General features: G+C 36.0%; 1 protein-coding gene across 9 annotated transcripts in view; it reads right to left on the bottom strand.

The window, feature by feature from the left end:
• Positions 1–1,564: 1,564 nt before the first annotated feature.
• CEP170 (centrosomal protein 170) overlaps positions 1,565–24,612 on the bottom strand; it is a 92,241-nt gene continuing 69,193 nt past the window's right edge. For 3 of the 9 annotated variants that reach the window (XM_053938769.1, XM_053938776.1, XM_053938770.1), the window contains 9 exons: positions 22,094–23,902; positions 17,949–17,999; positions 16,080–16,314; positions 11,880–12,057; positions 10,289–10,456; positions 9,916–10,004; positions 7,728–7,821; positions 4,891–4,942; positions 1,565–3,939 (listed from right to left, as the gene is read on the bottom strand). In XM_053938769.1, coding sequence (XP_053794744.1) covers positions 3,653–3,939; positions 4,891–4,942; positions 7,728–7,821; positions 9,916–10,004; positions 10,289–10,456; positions 11,880–12,057; positions 16,080–16,314; positions 17,949–17,999; positions 22,094–23,902 — 2,963 coding nt within the window. In that variant the 3' untranslated portion in view covers positions 1,565–3,652. The remainder of the gene's footprint in view (positions 3,940–4,890; positions 4,943–7,727; positions 7,822–9,915; positions 10,005–10,288; positions 10,457–11,879; positions 12,058–16,079; positions 16,315–17,948; positions 18,000–22,093; positions 23,903–24,612) is intronic. The other 6 variants (XM_053938771.1, XM_053938774.1, XM_053938775.1 and 3 more) reach the window with 6 other exon arrangements.

Here is a 24,612-nt window from a genome sequence, read left to right as displayed (position 1 = left end):
TATTTGAAGTCAGAGGTGACAATCTTACACTTGAAAAACTCTGATTATTCACCAAGACGAAGCTAAGCTTGTATGTGAGTTTCTTCCTTGTAATTCCCTTCAGATACAAAAGACTTGGTGGTATAAAATATCCTTGGCAGGCAGCAAGTGGCCTCCTTTTACCATGTCATCAATGCTTCATGCATTCTTGCATGAAGGAACACCCTTGCTTTTCATGGCTGCATGCCAAAGCAGTAATTGTAGATCTTTCCTATGCTTAAAATCTTCCCAGTTCAAATTACAAAGGCCTTCCAACAGGTATTGCCTGGAAGTCACTTTTTGTTAAAGAGGCATGGTTCTCTTCTGAGATTGCAGTACCAGTTGCTTTGGTATAATGTATATGCTGTGGTGAAACACCATGTCGCTGTTACCAGTTTAGGCACACAAATTATGCCTTTAGGTTTATTTCTGTATGCTACAGCTAGATGTGAGCATCATTACAAGAACCTGTTGGGTGTAGAATTCAAGCAGTGCATTTAGCCAATGGAGGAGCCACCAGTGCTGATCAGAAAAGGCTTGAATTCTGCTTTCCATGTGTCCTGACACTTGGTGGTGTCTGAAGGGAGCACATGACTGAGGCCATCTGGCTGGATTTCCTAAATACTTCTGAATAACACCCCTGCATAACCTTGGCTACAAGTAGAGTGGTCCTATAAAAAGCTCTATGGGAAGAGTTATACTTCGGCTTAAACATCAGGGAGTCTGCACAAGAGAATACAGCCCAGAAGTGCATTCTTCTATCCTCTGCAAAGACAGAGGGATGCTGGCAACAAGTGAAGAAATGATAGCAGGTAATGAAGCTGGGGGATATAAAGAAGTCCTGTGCAAGAGGAAAGCCCTTGTAACTTTCTCATGATTTTGGCTGTACCAAACTGGCATCTCTGAAGAGCAGCAGCAATCTCCTGCCCCTGCAGAGCTGAGTGCTACTGAGTGTTACTCACTAGCAGAAGCAGGATCAGAACGGCTGATGCTGAGTCCCAGCAAAGCTCAGCAATACCGAAATGCTTAACCTGAGAAGAAATTCTTGGAGTTTTACTAAATGCAAGGTTTTGTTCCTGCATGAAGCCAGCTAAGAAAAGGCAATTTAGTGTCTTGCAGGAAAAGCAGGCATAGAGTCAAACCTGGGACAGAAGAAATAAAGGCAGTACTGTGGAGCCAAATGAGCATATTCAGTAAAGTTTTCCAATATGTGAAGCAGAGGGAAAATAGTCTGATAACCATCTACTGTTGCAACTGGCAGGTGTATTAAAAGGGAAACAGAGGCACTGTTTGGTGACTGGCATACTGGACTATTTTTGCCTCTAGCTTTGCACACAAAATCAATTGAAGTGTGGAAAAGAACCTGAGTGCGGGAAAGTGAGCCAATACTGTCAGCACAGAACAAATGATGCAGCGGTGGCAATAACAGAACTTTTTCTGGAGAGAAGACATTTATGAAAACATGTAACTTCCTATTTCAGTAAAGGCGAGTTAGGCTGCAGAAAGATTGTGTGAACTTCCCAGCTCTCAATTACATATTCACACATTTGTAAAGTTCCAGAAACACTTTATTTAAAAATGGAGTTGTAAATGCATATAACAAAATAACATACATAATAAATGTAACAAAAATAAATAAGGAGAACATGTCCATACAAAATAATAACATAGTAATGCAAAATGCTTATTACACAACATAAAGGTAAAAACGCCTGAAATAACACAAACAGAATCTCATATGAAGAGCCTGCACCTTTAATCCTTCCGAGCCATTTCCTACTTTTCACTTGAATCTGCAGAAAAATTATGTTCCCAAGCATTAAACAAAAGAAGGAATTATGGTGATGGTTTGGTACACTCAGTTTTCAACACTTAGCTCTAGTTTCCATCTATTTTTGCCCTTCTGCACCTTCAAAAAGTTTTCCTGTAGCCTCTGTAAACTAGTGTCATTCAGGCTCCCACAGTTAGCTGGAGTAGAGCATATTGAGTCATACATGAAGACTGTTTGCTTTTAATTTTTTTTAAAGAAAATATGAAATCCATTATACAACAGATTAGTGGTTTTGTTTTTACATCTCTACAAAAAAAGTTTTTGCATCTTTATTAACTGGTCCAACTTTTACTGATTTCTGAAAGCCTGTACAATTTAAAAGCGTACAGAAAGTAGGTTTTTTAAAAACAAATCTCATATAGGATTATTGCTGAAATATTAAAGACCATTTCATAAAAGCTGCAAAACTGTATCTTTAACCTTAATATATAGAGACTGATGCAAACATAAGAAAATTCCAGTCTATTAGTTACATTTAACAGAAAAAACATTCCTCCAAATTACAGTGTTCTGGAAATACAAAGTAATTTACTTTAATTTTTTTCATTATTTCCAAATGTTAAGTTACTGGGACAACTGATAAGGAAAATAGGCTTATATAGGAAACTTTAAATAGACTTGCTTTTCAGTGGTATAAGCAAAATGTCCATGTTAGCAGTCGTCGTCCAGAATCCTTTTAAATATGTAAGACAGGGACAGCTTTACTAGCAAGACTACAGGAAAATATACAGAAGCAAATAAAATCATTTGCTTGGGAGTGCATCTATCGATCAAGCAAATAATGACAACTCTATTTCCAAGTTCCCTAAAGAAAACTTTACATCTCATGATCATTCCAAATAAACAGTAATTTCTTTTGTAAGCTTACATTGCATTTGGATTGGTGAGAGCCCATTTGCCTCAATATGCTTTAATATGTCCTGCATTGCTATACGTTCAAATTTATCTCCTAGTCAGTTTCAACAAAGATTTGGACAGAAATGAGATATGAAATACTTCTACTTTCATTAACATCAAGAAGACTTTTGAAGGAGATCAAAAAGTGCCAAATAGTCTTTTCAGAAAGTGGATTAAAACACTGTAATGATAATACAAGGACAGTATTATCAATTTTCTATGTACACCAAAACACTGCTTGCCGTTCAATGATATCGATATGTTCACCTACCACTCCCAGCAAATCTTAGTGCAAACATAATATGTGAACTTATTTGTAAACCCCAAGACAATTTACGCAGCAACAAGGTTACATAAACCACAGAACTGTTTGAGATTTTCCAGTACATGAGAATGAATGCTTTCTGAAATCTGTCTTACTTTTGCAGTAATGTGTCATTGTAGTCAAAGATAATGTTTCCTATATAAATCAACTAATTCAGAATCAAAACGTAACTGTTCAACAGTTCTGTACAAGCTTTATAGGAGGAAGTCTGTTCATCAGAGCAGCTTGGCAAAGAGATTTGGGGTTTTCATTAAATGTTAAGACTGCTTGCATGGCTTTTAAAAGAAATAAGTCTATTAAGGGAAAACTGCTGATATAATAATTCTTTTGCAAAGCACACAACCACAAAGGGCAAACCTGCCACAATCTGCTTTCCTACACTGGCATCTATGCATATCTTTACGATTTGAAAAGGATTTGTGTGACAATCAAAGCATCACAATTAAAAAAAACTGGTTTAATAAAACAACTGCTGTTTGACCAAGCCTTTTTTTTTTTTTAATTATAAAAACAAACTTTATAAGTTTTCCTTGATTTCTAAACATTCCACATGAAAGGTTTTTGTATCAAATACTGAGATGTCACTCACGCAGGGTGGCATCTTCTTCTTCCCCATCTGGGTTAAACCTATTGAAACGTATGCTGAAATCTGCCTCGGATTCAGCATTTTCCAATTCAGCTGCCACAGTGCCGGTGGCGGGACGGGCAGCCCGGGCCTCAGGCTGGCAGTTTGGCTGCCCTGCTGGGCGGGGGCCTTGGGAAACAGGGCTGGACTTCGGCTTCGGCTGAGCTGGTAAGATGGGGCTGGCGAATCCCAAGTTGCTCAAAGCATCCAGGGTACCATCAGGGTCAATCATGGCATTAATTGCTAAGCAATCAAGAAGAGATGAGAAGGATAGGGAAGAAACCATAAAAAATACAATTTTCTGTTACTATAAAAATATGGAAATCCTTATCTCACACTTTTATTTTTACGATGACAGATGTGAGTTTTTATATGTACTGCCCATGACAAAGAAACAGTGTATCCAACATAGATGTAAACTGATACATGTATTCAAAAGCAGATACATATATTAAAACTTTAGATGAAATGAAACTGCACAAACTAAACACGAATTGATGTATGGACAGGAAACAGAGATGATAAACCATCTATGATTAGGTTACAGGGACAGAAGGATGATTTTAATTTAAGTGGCTTTTCCCCCTGATGTTACCATTATATTATGCTTTGGTCCACCCCACCCCCAGAAAATAGCCATTGTTGCTGATTCCAAGATTGAATGACATTTGTATAAAAGAGCAGTCATTTATCCATACAGTGAGGGCAAACTGAAGTACCTAGTAGCATTTCATTTTATTATACTATTAACATATCTGTCACATTTAACAGAACTTCTCTTTTTTATTTCCAAATACATACGAACATTTATTACTGATTTGTCTCTAAAGGTGGTTAATGACTCCTCTTGAAAAAATCTTTTTAAAAACATGATTTGCTCTCAGATTAAATCTGAATACTAAAAATAACAAATATAACAAATTTACAACTAACATAATGATGATAAGCATGGACCGCTAATCCCACATAAAAAGATATGATCACTCTTCTTCTTTTAAAAAACCAGCCATGTTTGTTTATCAAATGTATCAGCAGTTATATGTTAATAATTTACATAACTGATACTGTGAATATATTTTAATAAATCACAGTCACTTTGTTTCATGCTATATATATATATATACACATACAGATATCTATTAAAAAAATTGAAGCAAGCAACCACAGAAGAGAAAAGTGAAAAAAGATTTGTACCTTGCAGCTGCTTCTCAACTCGTTTCAGTTCCTGTAAGATTGATGATATTTCCTAGAAAAGAAACAACCAATTGGAAGAGGTCAGAAGAGACCCTTAAGCTTTTAGGTCTAGCTGTTGACCCAGAAATGCCACTGTAGCTCTTATACCACTAAACCATCACCCAGTGCCAGATCCAGGTGCCTCCTAAACACCTCCAGAGATGCTGACTCCACCCTGGGCAATCTGTTCCTGACCTGACCATTTTAACAGTGAAAAATATTTTTCTAATATCTAATCTGAATCTTCCCTATCTCAGCTTAAGGCCATGATGGAAAAAGAAAGGAAATTTCCAGTATGGAAAAGGGGATTTAAACTACTTCTCAGGAGTGAACAATCCCCCTCCCAAACCTGTCCAATTGCATTATCCTGTTTGGGTTGTCCCTCCTGGCATCAAGAACATCCGTGCTGGTGGTGGCCCAGCCATGGGTGGCAGTGCTGGAGGCTGGAGAGCCACGTCCCACTCAAACCCAGAGCCCTCTGCACTGACTGCCTGCTACCATCCCCACGGCCTCATTCTGACCTTTGCTCATCTGCCTGTGCCACCTCTGCTCAAGCACTTGGTAGGCTTTGCTCTACCAAGGCTCAGTAGAGATCAGGCAAAGTAACAGCAGACCTTGAAAGGGAAGTTTCAGGATAAACTCAGTATTAAATGAAACAGAGTCATTTATAAGGTTGTAGATATGTGAGTCAGACTGTGAGATGACTGCACCCATTGGCCCTTGTGCCCATGAGACCCTGCACAGCACCCCAGTGCTGGGGCCTCAGCACTCTGCCTTACAGATTTTTCTCCACTGTGCTGCACTACTTACTAACATAGACACAGCCACAGCAATGCACTGAGAAACACAGCAATCATTAAATGGACCACATCTTAAGCTGTAGGATCACAGAATAACCTGAGCTGGAAGGGACCCACAAGGATCATTGAGTCCAGCTCCTGGCCCTGCACAGGACACCCCAAGAATCACGCCAAGTGCCTGAGAGCATTTTACAAAGGGTTCTTGAACTCTGGCAGGCTTGCTGTTATGACTACTTCCTGAGTAATTTCCCTGGTTATAGAATTAGCATATTTATATTAGTATAAATATGTAAATCCTACAATTGAAGGATCCGACATGGAAGACTGGAGTTAACCGAGCTGCTGAGAAGAGCTGTCAGTGGTATTCTAAAGCTGAGAATTTTCAAAGGCACTGATTTCAGAAAACCATTAATCCATTTCAGAAAGCTGTTCTGTACTAAGTAGTGTGATTTTCATGGGTGGCAAAGAGATTGATTATCTCTACGAAGTCATTATCTTTAAGCAGATTTCACATCTGAGCTGGACGTAAATGTTCCAAGGACAAAACAAACATCACTTACAACTGTTCTTTCTTAACTTTTAGTATTCTGTGGTAAAAAAAGGCATTGCATTTGAACAACATATTGCTCTGAAAACTAAGCAGAATCTTGAAAACCAGTGCATATACAAAAAACCCCCAAACAATCCATAAACTTTCAAGCAGTGTGAGATGCTTTAATAGACTGAAAAAAAATCAGTAAAATGGTGAACTTAGGATAAATATACAACTAATCTTTTTCTTTTTTAAAGAGTACCTTAACCCCCCATATTTAGGGCATTTAGAATATAAAGCACTAAATTTGAATCTTATTCTGGAGAGGGATAAGAAAAACTCCTTATATTATAATATTTCTAAAATTAGAAACTTCCATTAGGAACTTGCTTAATTACATTTTTGAAAAACCTAACAAAAACTATCAACAAATCTATTAAATTATAGTACTGAGTTACTAATGATTGTTCTTCATAAATACACCATTCTGCCAAAATTACAGGCCAAGTCTTTTATACTTCCAGAAAAAATTAGTCTGGAGGAGTTTACTAACTGATCATGAGCTAACAGAGAAGTTCTAGCCTGTTCAATGCCAGAGGAAATGTACTCACATTTGAGCAGTTTTCTCTCCCACAGAAAACCCTGCCTCTGTAAACAGATATTTTTAACAGCAGACTCTGTAGATGGATAATATAGCTGGGCTCTGCCTGCTGTCTCATGTAAGGATGTTTTTCAAACCCTATTCTCTGTGTTTAGCAGAGGAGACGTGTACTGAGACACAACCTGTGGTCTGTCCCCTCACACTGTCACACAGTCTGGTCTTGAAATGGCCTTGAACTAGGCCATAAACCATAGCTGATTTATGTAATTAGGCTATTACATAAAACAGCTGGAGGTCTAGTGTGCAACCTATGGTTACCACTTCCAAACAAAACCAACAGAATTATTTTTCACTGAAGAGTCCTTTTATTGCAATATGTCTATGGATTATTTTCATCACATGCATTAAAACACAACAATTTCCCTAAATATTAATAATCAGTATTACTACTGTTAAGTATTATAGATTAAGCATTAATGATTAGTAGGTAAAGTAGTTTTTAGACTAAACCAAGTTCATTCAAAAGCAATCTAACATTCAAACTAATGGTTGCTACCTTTTATTTAACAAACATACTGATGGTCTATGTATAGTTTGAATGCCTTTTACTGCACTCTTCATCTGAAAATTTCCCCTGAACAATTACTTGTTTCTTAATGAGACAGTAAGAAAGTAATTACTTACTAAGACAGTAAGTCTTAGTAATTACTGAAGATTAGGTTTCTTCTTGAAACATACTTAGTGTCTAAATAAGGGTTTTTAAAGATTTTTGCCCTTGTGTCACTGAAAACGCCACATTCCTCTACCAATTACTAGCCATGAGATGAGCAGCATAATCAGTCCCAGAAAAGGTAACTATTCATACCATGCTTGATGTTTTCACAATAGGAACTTCACTTTCAGCTCGTAACTTGTTTTCAATTTCTTCCCAATTTCTGTCCTTGTCCTTAAATAATATTCTAGAAGAAAGAAATCCAACAGTATGTTTAAAATAGAAAAAAAAATTTGAAAGATTAAATAACATGATAGGAGATAACAGCATAAGGAGTACTAAATTAAAATAAAGTATAAAAAACTGAAACCTGACAGAATCTAACCATACAATTTAAATTTTCAGGGAAGCATGCAGGTTTCATGATTTTCAGCAAAATCTTTACTATTGACATTAAAATGGCAGTTCTGTAGCTAAATACTTGCTTATGGTATATATACAGACACAGCTGGTTCTTTCCCACCTGGAGCCCTGCATCCAGCTCTGGAGTTCACAACATAAGAAGGATAAGGACCAGTTGGAGTGAGTCCAGAGAAGGACCAGGAAGATGATCAGAGGGCTGGAGTACCTCTCTTATGAAGACATTGTAACTATTCTGGGCAGAAATTTTAACTGGCTTCTTTCCAGAAAGAGGAATAGCAGCACACCAGTTGGCTGAACTCATGTATTTCAAAACAAAGCTAAGGTAAAAAACTGTAATAGGTACTCCCTAAAAACAATATTAAAAGTAGTGCTGTTTTTCTGATTCAAAATATTAATGAAATTATGAATAACACGGTATTATTCTAATCCATTCTGAGAAAAAGAAAGTTTTGAACACAGCCCTGGGGAAAAGGCTAAATAATTCCTTATTAATGGAAGTTTACTGCATTTTTATAGAAAAAAGCAATTCCCCTTTCTTTAAGTATGTATAAAATATTTGTATGCATGCTCGTATTCATATCATACATGATCACATTATTATCATCACATTGCATTGCATTATATTCTTTAGTAGCTGACTTGCCTTTTAAGATCAGCAAATTAATCAGAAATGTGCAAGACCTGAATTTAATGTTATCTGTTAATCACTAGTAAAAACAACACACAAAATTCCTCAGAATAGGATAATTAAAATGAGTTACGGGCTTTTAAAGAATTGATTCTTCACTTGGTGATACTCTTCCTATTAGAAATAGTATGACCAGAAATGGCAGTTAATCTACAGTTTTAAGCAATTTATATAGATTATTATTATTGATTTCTATGGTCAAATCTTTTTTGGTATTCCCATGAGAATACAATCTTCAGATATGTTAGTATTTTGCTGCTTTTACTGGTTACATCACCCTATACAAAAATTTTTGTTGTTTAATCTGTTACTCATTTAATTTTCCAATATCTGACACTTCCTAAACAAACCAGTCAATTACAGACCTAGTATTTTCGCACATACAGAAAATTATGCATTAGGTTCAGCCAAAAGACTCTCTTATTTTTAATATTCTTTATTTTTAAGTTATTAACTGCATGAAGATATGAATAACATATGAAATATACAATCCTGAACTGTGTATTAAGGATTTTCTTTTATTCTTGTCAACCAAAGTGGTCATCAACTGGTTGTACACTCACATATTCAAGATAACTGGAACTGTCAGTAGAGCAACATGTTACCATTTTTGACATGGCTACACATCCTCTTAGCTACTATGACATGTCATGAAGGAATCTAACTATTTAAGCAGAAATTTTCAATTAAAAATGAGAGGTGGCTACATCTGTTGTTTTACAAGTTAATAGGGATCACACTGTTTCCAGAGCAAGCTGTTTTTCAGAAGGCTTTACTGAAGCAGCTCTCCTGTGTCCAATTTGTTTTTTCTTCCTAAAATGCAAAATCCCTACAACAACTTGGCAAACCTATAGGGACCAATTTTAGATTTCGGCAACATTTTAATCTTATTTTTTAAGGAAGGGAGTTTTACAAGACTTGCACAGAGATTGTGTAGATATTGCACAGTATTGCAGTTGGAAGAGCTCCTCTGCTGGATGTTCTGTCCATGTAAACTTTCCTGATATTTCTCTTCACATAAAGTGAAATAAACAGAAGGAATAATGGAAAAAGTATTCATTCCAAATCCTTCTGAAAGTTAAAAATGCCATAGGTAACACTGCTTTTTTAAAAGACAAGTTTCTACTTTGTACATTTCCTCTGTGACTATTATATATATCTTTTTTTACTGCTGGGAATGTTGATGGGAGCAGACCTTTTCAGCAATAACAGCCATTTTTAACAACCCACCTGATTTTGCCAGCTGTTTTGTCTATGGATTGTCTTATCTTGCGAGAAAACTGGAAGACTGAGGACAACAGCAAACTGTCCCCCATAACCTGCAATAAGTTTTTAATAAAAAAGGATATTATTAGTTTAATAGTAACAACTGCATCTATTTTGGTATCTTTAACTATAAAAAATCTTACTTATGTTTTAGATAGTATCATATATAATGATATTTGAACATTTTGCCAATTAAATAATACATAATTTTTTGAAATATTAATGCCACCTGCTAGAGGTAGGAGAGACAGGATAATGTCTAGAATTTTAAGTGGGGAGATAATTGTAAAAGCTTAAAATTGACACATTCTTAGAGAGAATCCTGTTGTGTGCTCACTTCATCTCTGCTCCAAGTCCTTCTGCGGGTAATTGTTGGGGGATCGAGGGCCTCTGTCAGCTGAGGTCTGGCATCACTAGGCCGACCATTCCCTTCCGGGGGTTTCGCATGCACTATTGGAGGGATTTTTCTAAAATTGAGACTTTCATCAAATACTCGGTCCACCAACTGCAGGATAAAAGAAAAATGAAGTTCATGAAATCTACTGGATACATCCAATAATCAGATTACTGGGGTTTTTTCTCCTGAAACAGTTTCTAAGATGCCTATCAAATAATAATCATTCTGTTGTCTTCTATAGTATAAAATGATGCATCTCTTATGTAAAAATATCTTGTACAAATGAACAAGATTTGGGTTTTTTTTAATAATAGACATACTTGGCAAATTTAGACTACCCCACTGAAATTTTGCTTATGGGCAGGTAACATAATAGCTACCTATAAACTGGTACTGAGTAATTAATTTCTTTGATTAATGAGACATATCTGTGGAATTGAGAAGAGTACTCCGAGATTTAGGGTTTTTTCCCAAATAAGTCATAGCATTACAGAAAGACCTACACTACCCAAAGGAGATACTGCCACCTGCAGTATGTACAGAAAGCATCATATTTTTTGAAGAAGAAAATAATTATTTAATGATAAAAAAAATTTGGAGTGATCTAATTGTATCTGAGAAAAAGAGCATTTTACTTCTTTAAGGTTTAGCCACAGTCTATGAGAATTAAACCCAAAATCTATGTGAGTGAATTTATAACTTTTCTGAGTACCCAGCTCACAGATTTCTTACTGCTGTTTATATCTTTTTTTCCACAGAAAAAGACAATATTAAACTAACCACAGTAAAGTAGTGCATTAACCAAAATTTATGCACACAAAAATGAATAAAGCACATTTTGAAAGGAATACTATGAAGAAAAAAATGCATTAAACATTTACAACACATTATTATGGTGAATTGTAACATGGTAGAAAGTGATGATTTAAATTCAGATTAACATGTTTATCAGCATTAGACCTGTGATGATTACTAGAACACGTTAGTCAATATATTCATAGAACAGCACACCAGAAGTAGGCAAAGAAAATAAGAATTATTAGAAGCATAAAGCAAACTTATTTCAAGGCAGTTTCTGACAATGTTATTAAGAAAGAAAATCTAAAGTTAACTGATGGTACCTAATATTTCAGTGTTCAGAAGATGAATGTTTTATGTCACCTGTGAAAAGAGGGACTTTTTGGTTTTTAATAGCTAAGCAAAGGATTAAATGTATACTTTAATATATAGTTGTGCATACACACTAGTATCTATGCACTTAGATACCATCCAACAGTATCTAAGGCTACAGACAAGCAAAAACCAAATAACTATCTTATCCTATGTTTTGTGGAAAAAAAGAGACAGACAGATAGTATGTATCCTTTTGACAAGCTGCGTTCACAAAATAACTTCTGGGTTGTTTGTTGAAATGTAAAGGAACTTCAAATAAAAAAAAATAATGTTAAGATCATGCACCCGGGTTGAGTGGAAGTAACTAAAAAGGCTATGCAAAATGCTAAAAGCAAAAGAAATAAAGAAAAGGAAGAACCTTATGCATTTCTCCATGAAGATCTCCTACCTCTTCTCTAGTGTCTATGGCAGAGCCAGGGGTGGTGGCAGCAGTGCTTACTGTGGTACTGGGGGCAGTGCCTGATGAAGTCACTGAATCTATCTCTCCTGCTACATCGTTGATTTCCCGTGCGATGAGAGCCAGATCTTGACTGATCCTAGTAATAAAGAGAGTGTTACATTCTCCCCTACAAATACTTTTGGGTCAGTAGAGCCCAATCTGCAGCCTTTGAGGTTGTAAATTCTAGTTCCTGATAACTGTGCTATGAAAACCTGCATTCCTTTTTAAACAGAAAGATTATTTATAGAACCATAAAAGCAAATTCTGACTGAAGCTTTTAATAGCATACTTTTCTAGAGGAAGAAGGTGAAATGTGATCTCAAAAGACAGAGTACCCTTATTTCTTCCTAGGATTCTGACAGATGTATGCAATGTGCAGTATATACAACACAGAGGAGGCACAGGAAATATGCTGAAAATACTGCACAGATGAGCTGTGTAACATGGCAGTAAATCTGAAATGTTCAGAAATCATTTAATTTGTACCTTAGCTTGCCTACTTGAAAAAAACGTTTTCAGGACTTCTGATTTTCTAGCAGGTGTGCACTTTGCTCAGATCAAGCTGCTTATGGGTCTGAAATTCCAGACCAATACCCCAAATCCCCAAATGTAATCAAGACAAATTTTTCAGTGGCAAAAATACAACATACCTTTAAAAATGTGGATATGATAGCATTATAAAAATACAGCTGAATTCCCAGCCAAAGAGTCCTTTACTTTGCTTCTGATTCAGTGCACCAAAAAAACAGCTTTGCTCCGGGGCTTGTTCTGCTTGTGCTACTCCTCCCCAGGACACTCCAAGAGAAGGAGGGAACAAGCCAAAAACCCCACAAAAAGCAAAAGCCTTACTAACTATGGCACCCTGAATCTCCAGCTTGGATCACAGATTTGAGAAGAGCAGACTGCCAAGTGATCCCCCTTCACACTTCTGCCTGACAGCACTGAAGGCACAGAAGCCGCCAGTGCCACTTCTGCGCCACTGAGGACTCGGTGACATGCAGCGCCCACCGCTCGAATGGAAGGAGGTGCACAGCCACGTGACAGTGACATACCCTGGGCTCCACAGAGATTGATTGCTCAAGGTGAGCTTCCTCCTGCTCTTAATTCTCACTTTGTCTTCAAGTCAAAAACAATGGACACCACTGGCCTAGAGATAGCTTAAGACTAAGTGAACAGAAAGGCAACTAGAAAGGCAAACATAACTAGAGAAATTTCCAGCCAAATTCCAGCATTGGATTTTGTGGTGAATCATCAGCAATCCACAATGAAGTGCAACTTTGTGAAGCTTAGATACACATTTAATTGGAAGAAGGCTGTAAACAAATATGTAGCAATTTACACATGCCATTAAAAGTCCAATATTCTTAGTACTAGAGACACTAAAACAGTTACTTCCTTTGTCATACAATCATCTAACTTTTCCCTTAAATAGAGAAGTTGCTACTATTCACATTTGATTTTCTGGGACAAATTCTGGTATTTAATGAATAGTTGTAAAGAAAATAAAACCAGGAGACTTCAACTATCAGCAAATTTTCCAGAAGAGAAATGTCATTAAACATCATAATCTAAAGTAGCATCAATTAACAAAGACTTAACTCTTTACAGAAATCAGCAATGCTTCAACATGATACAACCACTTCAGTTCTTACCAAGAAATCAAAATTGCATAAAGTGTCAGATCTCTGTATAATGATTAATTCAAATGAATCCCTGAAGTATCAGGACAAACACCTCTAACACTGATGGCAAGCAACATGGTAGATAATTACCATAGTAAAATATCAGTCATGTAAACAAAATCTGGAATAATTTTCTATGTGACAGTAAGCTATAGTTCAGTGCTCAATTACATTCCTATATAGAAACAATACAGAGCACTAAATGCGAAGCACTGTAAAAAAAAAAAGATTAGAAACCTTCTTTTCTTAGTCTACTATGTTACACTCCCTATACTGAGTCAGTGGATTTTGTAACAATTCTTTAACATTCTTAAATAAAATACTGGTGAAGCTCCTATTATTCAGGGGTGTAAATTCCCTCCATGGCAAAGTGGCTTTAAATCAAGTTTAGTTATTCCAGGAAATTTCTCTAAACACCTCTTTCAAAATTTCAATTTTATTAACATCTGTAAATCCTGAAGTCTGTGAAAAGTGCAACATGGATAAGTCATGGAGTCATTAAAACACAATATGATGGTAACATGGATGCCCTGAAATGTTTGCTATAAAGTTTCTACACCGCTTTCTGCTACACATGGATTTTATGAAAGGCTTATCCTTACAATCTAGTCAGATATTCAACAACAATAAAAATAAATAACTAATTTTAATGAGAGCATATAACCATCTATTATTTTTTTTTAAATTCTAAATAGAGTTGAAGGAACCCTGAACATAGAGGCTGGACTGATGGCTGGGATGGAAAAAAAAAACAGAGTAGGCAATAATAGAGCCTATGGTTAGCAAGGAAACAGGAGCAGAGACAAGAAGTATTTTATAGAGGACAGAAGTTAAAATTAAAGCCAAGGGAGCAAAAATGTGAATCACTACAAAGATATGGAGACACAGAAAGGATTAACTAGTGACCTACAGCAAGTTGTCTCAGCAGTGAGAGAAGCAGTGACAACAGATGACAGTAACCTGGAATTTCTCAGATGCTAAATGCTACTTTTCTTTACCTTAAATAAGCTCATTTAATGCAGTTTGTGTAAAATCTCTACATAAACCTAAAAATTTGGCAGTACTGATTTGAGCCTCTCAGCACTTCCACTGAAAATAAAGCTGAAGAGGTAGGATAAGAATACACCTTTAAAACAAATTTTAAAGCCAATACATAAATGTAGGAAAGGGTAAGAATCCCAAGGGAAGAGAAAAACCTGCAAACCTAACCATCAAATGAGTTTAGACTGAATCATCAATTACTTCCAGAGTCAATCTCTCTCAGATGAGCAAAACATATCAAAAAGCTTCACTGAAGTAGAGGTTCAGCAGTACTGTTTATCAGAAGGAACTAATAGGTTATGGCTGTCAATTATTTTTCCATATACACACAGTCCTTCCTATAACCATCTATAACTTTAGACTTCTGAAAAGAAAGAGATGTTCTAGGAAGACTATTTTGAGAATGCTTATTTCCTTATTTATCCAGATACTATGAGACTCCCTTAGGTATCTTCTGCGTGCCTCTCAGGTCTCTACATCTTCCCTTTGCACAGATCACAACAGAAAAACAAATGTTGAAAGCTATTATCAAAATCAGGAAACAAAAAATAATTCATCACACTAAGCTAAACACTTCCACAGTATTAGAGAAAATACTCCACACTATTAAAATTAATCTTAAAAGGAAAACATATTTCTTGTTTAGGCTGCCTAATCAAGTTCTGTGAAAATCTTTGGAACCTGAACACTGACATCTAAGTATTAAATAACATTTACATGCTTGTCCAAGCTCTCCGAAGTTTTCACTGCCTGGGTGTTGCATGATATGGCAATAATTGGTTACTAGAATATGCAACTAACTTTTCCTTGGTTCACTTGAAGCAGAATGGTACCAGCAATAGCAGAGGTATTGATACATTAATCTCATGGTCTTGCAACAAAAAAAAAAAAAAATTACTTTTTGATGAATATGCATGACTTAAATCAGAAAGTACCTAACATGAAATAATGTCTTGATAAATCAAAAATTAAAATGAGAACATGATCTCTCACATTCCAAAGCTGACTTTTTTCTCTCTCTGTCACCTGTGATTGATCTGAAATTTTATCTCAATATGTAAACGTAGTACAAAATCACATACAGTTCAGCCTCAGGAAATACACAAAGTACCTCTGCAAGTCCCAATAATGCAACTGAAAGTTCATCTTCTGGGATTTGGCTATCATAAATCAGAAGATACTATCATTTTCCACTAAAAAGAGATGTGCTGGTGATGTGAGTGTTCTATCTGCCAGTCTCTCATAAGAAGAATTTTAAGTAACCCATTCAGTTAGTGAAGGAAAGCAATAAGCAGTGATACAGAAAATCCATCAGCTCTCTTTGTCCTCTATGTGCACCTGTACAAGTGATTGGCTACCAAGTCTGTTATTTTAGGGGCACTCCTTTCAAACCCACCTTGCTATCTCTTCTCGGTGGGCAGTCCAGTCACGAATGTAGTCTTCCTGCTCCTTTATCCTGTGCTTGAATGTGTTGCTGCTTTGAGCTGCTGTCCCAGCGCTCTGCAGTCGCGCGGTTTTCAGGGCTGGAGAGGTACGCAGACGGGTATGTTTAGGGGAATTACGGTTTGATCCGAATTCATCTTCTGAGGTGGAAGCATAATCTGTAGGAAAGCGCCTCCATCTTGCACTTACTAAATTAGTTTAATTATTAAAAAAGAATTATTATGGCATCTTTAATAAGAAAAAGCAGCATTATTTCAGTAACATCACAAAAATACACAGCTATTTATTATCCATCCCCAGGTACCTCACAAAAGGTTTATTTACTACATCTTTAAAAGAAAGCTACAAAATTTGTGTTAAATAAAAAATATTGATTAATAAAAACATAAAACTAATGCTCTTTGTATAGTGATGGGTAAAGTAAGATGTAAAAGCCAGTGATTGTATATGAGCTCAAACCAACTGTATTACAAAACAAGGGCCCAATTCATTAACATTTAAGTAAATAGTCAGATTGCACTTTTTCTGCAGATTTTTTTCCCGAATTTCATTCAAGGTTTATGTGATACACAAAAAAAGAAAATGAAGAGATATGAAGGAGGGATGGAGCTGGCACCAAGCCTGGAATGCACACTTACATAAGGAAAGCACAAAATTCCTAGATGATGCATAGGTCTTTTCCAACTTTAATGATTCTATACTTATGTGTTTCTTTTTCTTATAGAAAAAGAATATGTAAAATTAATATTGTGTTATGAAAATCTGCAGCACATTCATAAGAAAAGCAGCCTCAGAGAAAGAAGTATATATTCTGCCATGCAGCACATAAAGCATTATACAGCCATGTTGCTGAGGACAGCCTGAAGTACAGGAGAACTGGAATTAAGTCGGAGGCTCTTGACCCCTTATGAATTACTGAAGTCAAGAAAATGGATTTCAGATGTGCTGTCCTCAGACATTTCCATCAGGAAGAGATACCACCAAGTGTAAAGAAATCCCTATCACCACAACCTGCTAAATTGTTGCAGGGGATTTAATACCCCAAATGCATTGACATTCATAATGCTCTGTAAGTACTGCAGAAAATGAAATAACTGTGTGACAACTTAATGGTGATTGAAAAATAATAGAACCAAATGATGTAAATTGTTTTTAATATTAAAAAATGCAAGAATTAATAATGATTTCTCCTGATACATTAAAGAATGAATATTACAAATGAAGTATACACCAATATGAATTTAAGTAATAAATAATGGAAGTAATTTTTGTGTAAAGGAAAGATTATGGTATATAGAATATGACATTGGTATATAAGCTTACATCCCTTCCCTCATACAAATAATGAAGTTTCAACTACTGAAAACAAAAATATGCTTGTGTAATTTTTTCAGGTTTAAGTGTGGATTTCAAATTATGTCTAGTCCTACTTTTAAAAAAATTTTCTAACTTTATTGTAGTAAGCAACAATGTCTCCCCAATCACTTTCTGATCTCTTTTTAAAGTTGTTTGATCTTAGGGAAGTAAAACATGAGCAGAAAAAGTACATTTTCCCACCAACAGCATGCAAGCAATGTGTGACCAAAGTCCAAAGAGATTTATGAGTTGGGCCCACATTTTTTCATCCATTTTTGTTTAAATTCTTTGTCCCAGTTCAAATTATAGTCTTCAAAATAATTATAAAATTTATTTTAAAATTTCTCAAGTGAGATAGTTCAGCAACTCAGCACTGTACAATGAGCATATGTAATAATATATTTAAAAACTAAAAATTGAATGAGAAGTGAAATATCAGAAACAGATTTGATTTCTAGTACTCTACCACTGTAAGTTTCAACATCAGGGTCTGGGTCTGGGAGAAGCTTGGATTTCTCTGTGTACAAAATAGTGTTTTATCATGTTAATTCGATTTAAAACATTCAGACTAGAAGCATTTGCTTAAATAAAATATATTTATGAAATTAGTCTTAGCTCCTCTTTTCTACCCACACTTTTTTAGGAAAAGATTCTACTTTCAATCAAAAATACTGAATTTTGTAACATTTCTTGAACATTTCAGAGATACTAACTGAAATGAAATAAATAACAATCATTTGTAACATTACATAGTATCATAAAACCCCTATTTTTAAGACCATTAAATTTTAAGGCCTTGAAATGTTGGGGTGTTGCATATGATCAGTTTGTTTCTCTTTAATATGAGTACAAAGTTACTGTAGGCCTAGCAGTAAAAATCTTGAAGTTGTGAAATTTATGACAAGCATATCCAAGCATGTTTCCCAGTTAGGTAGCTATATATTTGCATATATATGCTTTTAATACCGTCTTTAAATTATGCAGGCCCAAAATGTCACTATAGTTTATGTACATTTCTGAAAGCTGTTGTGCAGTTGCTTATCTCAGACACCAAAGACTGTGAATATCAGTACCACTAACTAGAAAATCCTCCAAAACCCTGGCTAAAATAATCAGCACTCAAACATAATTTAGTGACTACTCTGTGAGAAGTATAATGTCCTGACAACCATTAAGCTGGCAAGTTTGGTGATTTGGACAACATACTCTCACTTCAAAGATCTGAGAATAAATTTTATTGCATATATTCCTTATACTACTTAGAAAATATTCTACTCTCATTGAGGCACTGACTTCTCAAGGTGCATCCACTTCCAAGCTCCTACTACTAAAATGTACTTAGTAAGGGCTGTTTTTTTCTCCACTATCAATTTCTTTTCCCCCCCAGTTACCTCAACAGCTTTGATCAACCTATCTGCCAGCTATTTGCAATGACAGCTAGGTCAGCAAGCCAGCAGAGCTGCCAAACACAGCTGGCTGCTCAAAGTCTCTGTTCTGACTCAATGCCTAATGTTACAGTTGCAGCTTAGCAGCTTGCATGAGGTCTGATCCTGCTGTTTGTATTCCCGATACACAGCTCCTTCTGTAAGATCATCTTCAATTCCCCTCTGTTGTGAAAGTAGGTCTTTGGTCTCCTCTGTTTTTATTGATCACACTCTACTGCTTGATGATGCAGTGCCTTGATCAGACCTTTCAGTTCTTGTGTTATAAAGTTATTAATTCTGCTTCACGTGTCTTCACAGTGTTCTCAGTTATCAAGCCTCCGACCACAGAAACACTCTGGTAATAACTTGAATGCTAACAGTTCTCACCCGAGAAGTTCCATTTATCTGCTTGCCCTTTCATATAAAAGTAAGCAATACTTCACTGCATCAAGGATTAGAAATAATTCTTGAAATTACAGACTGGCTGCTAGCTCTGACAATTTTAACCCTACCATGCTGCAATTCACCCACATGAAGTATAAGACAATAAAAAAAACTCCAGAAACAACATCTTATTCTTGCTCTCTTTTTACAGGTATCTATGTCTGAACATTGATTTGGGAAGTGCAGAAATAACTTTCTCTTTATGGGCTGGATTTAAGAGGCTGCCAATGTTTACTGATCTACAATGTGGTAGTAGTAACTGACCTCTGATGAGATAACCCATAGAACATATTTAACATTTCGAGAGCAGCTAGTCCTCTGGTAAAGGGAACAAAACCCTAAACCCAATACTGGAAATAATCATTCATTTTCCAGTCTTTCTACATCCAGGGAGAGAAGAAAATCCATTCCTGTTACGCCTTGATTAAATGTGCCTGAAGTAAAACATATTTGAACTGTTGAAGTGCTTAGTCAAGCACTTCATTAGTACTTTCCAAAAGTGCTAAAATTAATTGTTGACTTTTCTAGAAACGAAATTAAATTGAGGAATTAAAAGTGGCCTATATGTAGTTGGAGATGCATTTATACATATACTCCTATATACACTAGATTATGCCACTTTCAAAACAATTCAGATTTTCCTAAAGTATACTCAAAATAAATCAGTAAAAAAATTATGTAATAACGTTACTGATACAGACAAAATTCAGAACGCTAAATCCTAAACAGCAGTAATAATATTTTTTACTTCTATAGTAACAAGATCTAATTGGTTTATTTAGTGATGATTTTGTTTTGAAAGTATCTGACTGCTTCATTGATTGCTTTCAGATTCTGGCTTTGACTGACTGGCTTCTCCATTGATACACATTGACTGGCTTCTCCATTGATACACATTAACTGATACAGTTTTGTAAGACAGAAGCTATTACTACTGTAGATTTTTCCAACAGTCTTTTAAAATTACCTAGATTATTATGTTGGGGTAATCATGAGAAGATGACATCTTTTCTCTCTTGAAAACAGTGTTTTATACAAGCTACAGTAAACTTTGACTGTGGGACATAGGGAAATGAACATTTAGCAAAGACAACAAAGTGACAGACTAATAGAGTGAGAAGAGAAAGATACACTCACTTCCTTAACAGAAGCAGCAAACCACTTCAATGCAGCAACCTGGGGAAAGTTTAGGAAGCCTGCAATACTTCACATGGACACAAAACTCAAAGTTCATACAGAGTTTTGTGAAAAACAAAAAGCAGTGAAGTGACAAAAATATCTGGGCTTTACCTTTTCAAAAATCAACATTATCATAATGTGAACTAGTATTCACTATTTAAATAAACATATAGAAGTCTTAACTGACACTTCTTTACCCTAGCATTGCCATCTTTTAGGCTGCATCATCAATTCAAAATTTTGATTAAAACTGAAAACATGCTGCTTTTCCAATTATATCTTACAAGGAAAGACTGAATTTTTATTTTAAGTGTCATCTGTTTTGGGTACCTTTGTAGACACCTGTCACAGAATCAGAGTCAACTCTACAGTTCAGAAATGCATCTCAGCAGAAATTTCCATTAAGCCAATAAATTACACAGCAAAACTAACTACCTGGGGAATACACAATGCTAAGAATCCTGACATGGTCCACTTGTGATACACAAGCAACAGAAGGACAGCGGGAGTGTGGGAAATTAGGTACCATAGTGGTTTATATCAAGTCTGAATGGGACTTGATATAAAGTATATCTACATGGGATGTAGAAAATGTAGAAAATCCTATGTATATCTACACGAGATGTAGAAAAATTTCAGTGCACTACAACACTGGAAGCTACTCTATTAATTTTATTCTGAGACTGTGGATTGACTGCAAATATGGTAAAGCTCTTAGCATGATAATTCTAAAAGCAAGCAGACATTTATTCTAGATACTCATTTCATAAGAAAGTTCACTTTTTTATAATTACCATATTTTATTTTGATAGAATTAATATCTGCTGTTGAAAAAAACCTACCAGCTTTCACACTGCTTGCACTAAGAATGCTAACTTCTAACAGAATAGTAGGTTAAAATTTGTAGATTGTACAGATTTTTCCTTCCAAATATAAGACAAGGTAGAGTAACCACCATACCAAGGAAGATCAACATGATCTGTGAATCATGATGAAATCATAAATCGCCACAATTTTGAACACAAAATGGGAAATAATCCAAGATAAGGCAAACCCTTTAAAAGAAATTTCTTTATGATATTTAGTTAGGTAGTACATAGTTTTTCAATTCATTACTTCAACATTATTATTCTTGTAAAAAAATCTCTGATTGCCTATTTAAAGCCTGCCTTATAAATAAATATTATTTCTTCTATGTACTAAATAGTGTTGCTGATCTTCTGAACTTCTACTACCATGATTTGAGCAAAGAGATCTTGGGTATGTTTCTGCACTAAAACAAATGATTGTTGATGCATTTGACTGTCCCAGTTCAGTTCTGTCTTAGTGGTCTCAAGATGAAAGCATATCCAAAGAATAAAAGGATTACAATTTCTTGGCTTTATGATTTTAAATGAGAAACCTCCACAAGACCTACCACGGAAGCCTCTTACTCCAAATAAAAAAACTGCATCAACTAAAACTCAACAGTTTCATAAGAGCCCTTTCTTAAACAATTTCTTTTAAAAATCCACGTTAAAAACGTCTAGTATTGTATAAAATTATTTCAAATAATCTCACATACCTGTGGGAGAATTATGAGCCGAAGCCAAGGATTTGGATTTTGAATCCGAAAGTCGAGAAATACTATTGGCTCGAGTTCTAGCAGAAACTTTAGCACTATCTCCTCCTGAGAGCAGCCTTGAACCACTTCTGATGATTGCCTCTGGGGTACGTGATGAGGCAGTGCTCCTGGTTATTGTTGCTTCAGAATCGCTACGTGCTGATAAAGAGCCAAGCCGATTTCTGCGTGGTTGAGCGAGTAAATCTATTCTGGAAATATTCCTCCTCCCCGATGGAGGTTTTGATGTAGAACTTGTAGTGGACACTTCGGAAGCGACTGAAGCCTTATCGGCATCAGCAAGCTCGCTATCTGAGACTTCACCAAGGCGTGCTCTGCGCAAGAGAGAAGTCCTTGTGGGACGAGGTCTTGGAAGAGTGGTAGATTTACTAGACTGCCCAAGTCCCACAGGAGAACTTTTTGATTTAGCTGACTTTCCTTCCATCTTGGAATGTACAAGTTCATCTGCTGAAGCAAAAGGAACTCTTCCATGTGATTTGCCAGAGTAGGTTTCCTGGTCAGATGATAGGATATCAGAAATGGCAGAATGAGGTACACTGGATGTTTGGTCATCATCTGTTAAATCTACTGATGGTTGCCTCATTCTTCCACTGGATTGCACAGTTTTGCGAGCCTCAGCTCTAGACCCACCATCTGAAGATCGACTCTTGGTTTTCTTTTCAATCTTTTCTCTAGCACTTGTAGAAGATTTTAAAACATCCTTTGAAGGGGAACCAGTGGAACATCTATCTTTATATAAGTTTGTAAAGCTCTTCCGCTTCTGTGTGGATTTTCTTTCGGCGTCACCAGTAACTAGACTGATTGTGCTGGCTGTATCAACATCTGATTCTGGTGATATGGAATTATCTCTGTTATAACTAGGAGTGTCAGGACCTTCATCAGTTTTATTTTCTTCACGCAATTTAGCTTCAAGAAATGCCATTACAGCTTCTGTGTCTTTTAAAATGAGTGTTGTATCTATACTGGAATCAGTGTCCATCGAATCACTTCTGTCACGTAACCTGTTTGCAGATACTAAAGGGGCAGCAGAACCACTCTGCTTATTAATGTGAGGAATAAGTTCTATAGGTATATTTGTGCTAGGCTTATCTATAGTAAAGCTACCTTGCCTCACTAAGGGTTTTGAAGATTCCTTTTTGTCTCCTCCAAGTACTTTAGGACTTTGTCCTCTAATGATTTCCTCATTTTTTCTTCTTTTTCCCTCAATCTGTGCCAACTTAATTTCTGCTTTATCTGTAACATGTCCAGGAGCATTTTCTTGATTATCCAAAGTTTTGGGTGACATAATAATCTCCTCCCTACCTTTCTCAATCTGGTTTGCAGCAGATTTTGTAGAGGATAATTTTGAGGGTGTCCAGTGTCCTTGCTCCTTTCTTTCTTGTTGTTGAATTTTTGCTAAAGCTTGTTTCACCACAGAAGTTTCTCTGCCAGTTTCAACTCTCTCTTTACTAGAAGAGCTAGGAAAAGAAAACACTTTGTCTCCAGTAGCTTTGGGTGAAAGACCATTCATTGTTCTGCTTGACTTAGCATCTGAGGCACGAGCTGGAGTTTCTTTCTCCTGAAGTTCAGTGTCTTGCTTTTCACCTATTTCTGACCTCTGATGAGATATAGTTTTTGGTTTTAAATTTTCATTTACTTTCTCCTCTATGGGAAGCTGTGGAAGTGTCCTCCTCTTTCGCTCACCTTGGCTGGTCATGGAAGCAGCTGAACCAGCACTTCTGACAGAAATACCAGACTCACTGATGTCTGTATCTAAAAGTGAAAGAGAAAAAATTATTTGAGAAGATATTCAACAGGCGAATAGAAAGATTAAATGTTTAAGACTGCATAAGGCTAATACAACATAAAACAGAACTGAAAAAGTCATCAGTCCATCCTGCTGTTCTATGGCAAGATCAATTAATTACATTTAGACATGTAGAAAAACATTTAATGAACTCTTGTAGCCAGCTGAATCATACAAAGTTTTTATGATCTCACAGTAGGTTAAAATAGGTAAGAAATCACTGTTATATCAATCAGTACACCATTACAACAGGAAGTGGAAAGCAAGTCTTACATTCCTAAATACTTTTAGGACCAGCTTTCAAAATTACTAAAAAAAGATCCTCCTTCTTCCTCCCTACCTGCCTGTTCCACAGCTCAAGGTCTGTCTCAGGGACAGACTACAGCCTCTCCCTGCGAGAGGCAAGAATCTGCAGTGCTGGCAAACACTTCTCAGCAATATTGAAAATCCCCACTCATGAGCAAAGAAATTACTATGGCTGAGAAAGAAAAAATAATGTTTTTTATCCCAAACAAGACACTGTAGTATAAAAATGTATGGAAAACGTATACAAAGCATCAAAAGAATGCAGTATTACTGCCAAAGCACTTTCACTGAATTCTCAGTGTACAAAGAATGAATGCTCCATTGCCAGAAAAGCATGGGCATCCCATGGATTGTTGCAAGGAATAACTGT

This window comes from Vidua chalybeata, chromosome 3, assembly GCF_026979565.1.
Source record: "Vidua chalybeata isolate OUT-0048 chromosome 3, bVidCha1 merged haplotype, whole genome shotgun sequence".
NCBI classification, from domain to species: domain Eukaryota; kingdom Metazoa; phylum Chordata; class Aves; order Passeriformes; family Viduidae; genus Vidua; species Vidua chalybeata.
This window is presented reverse-complemented; position numbering and strand designations above follow the sequence as displayed.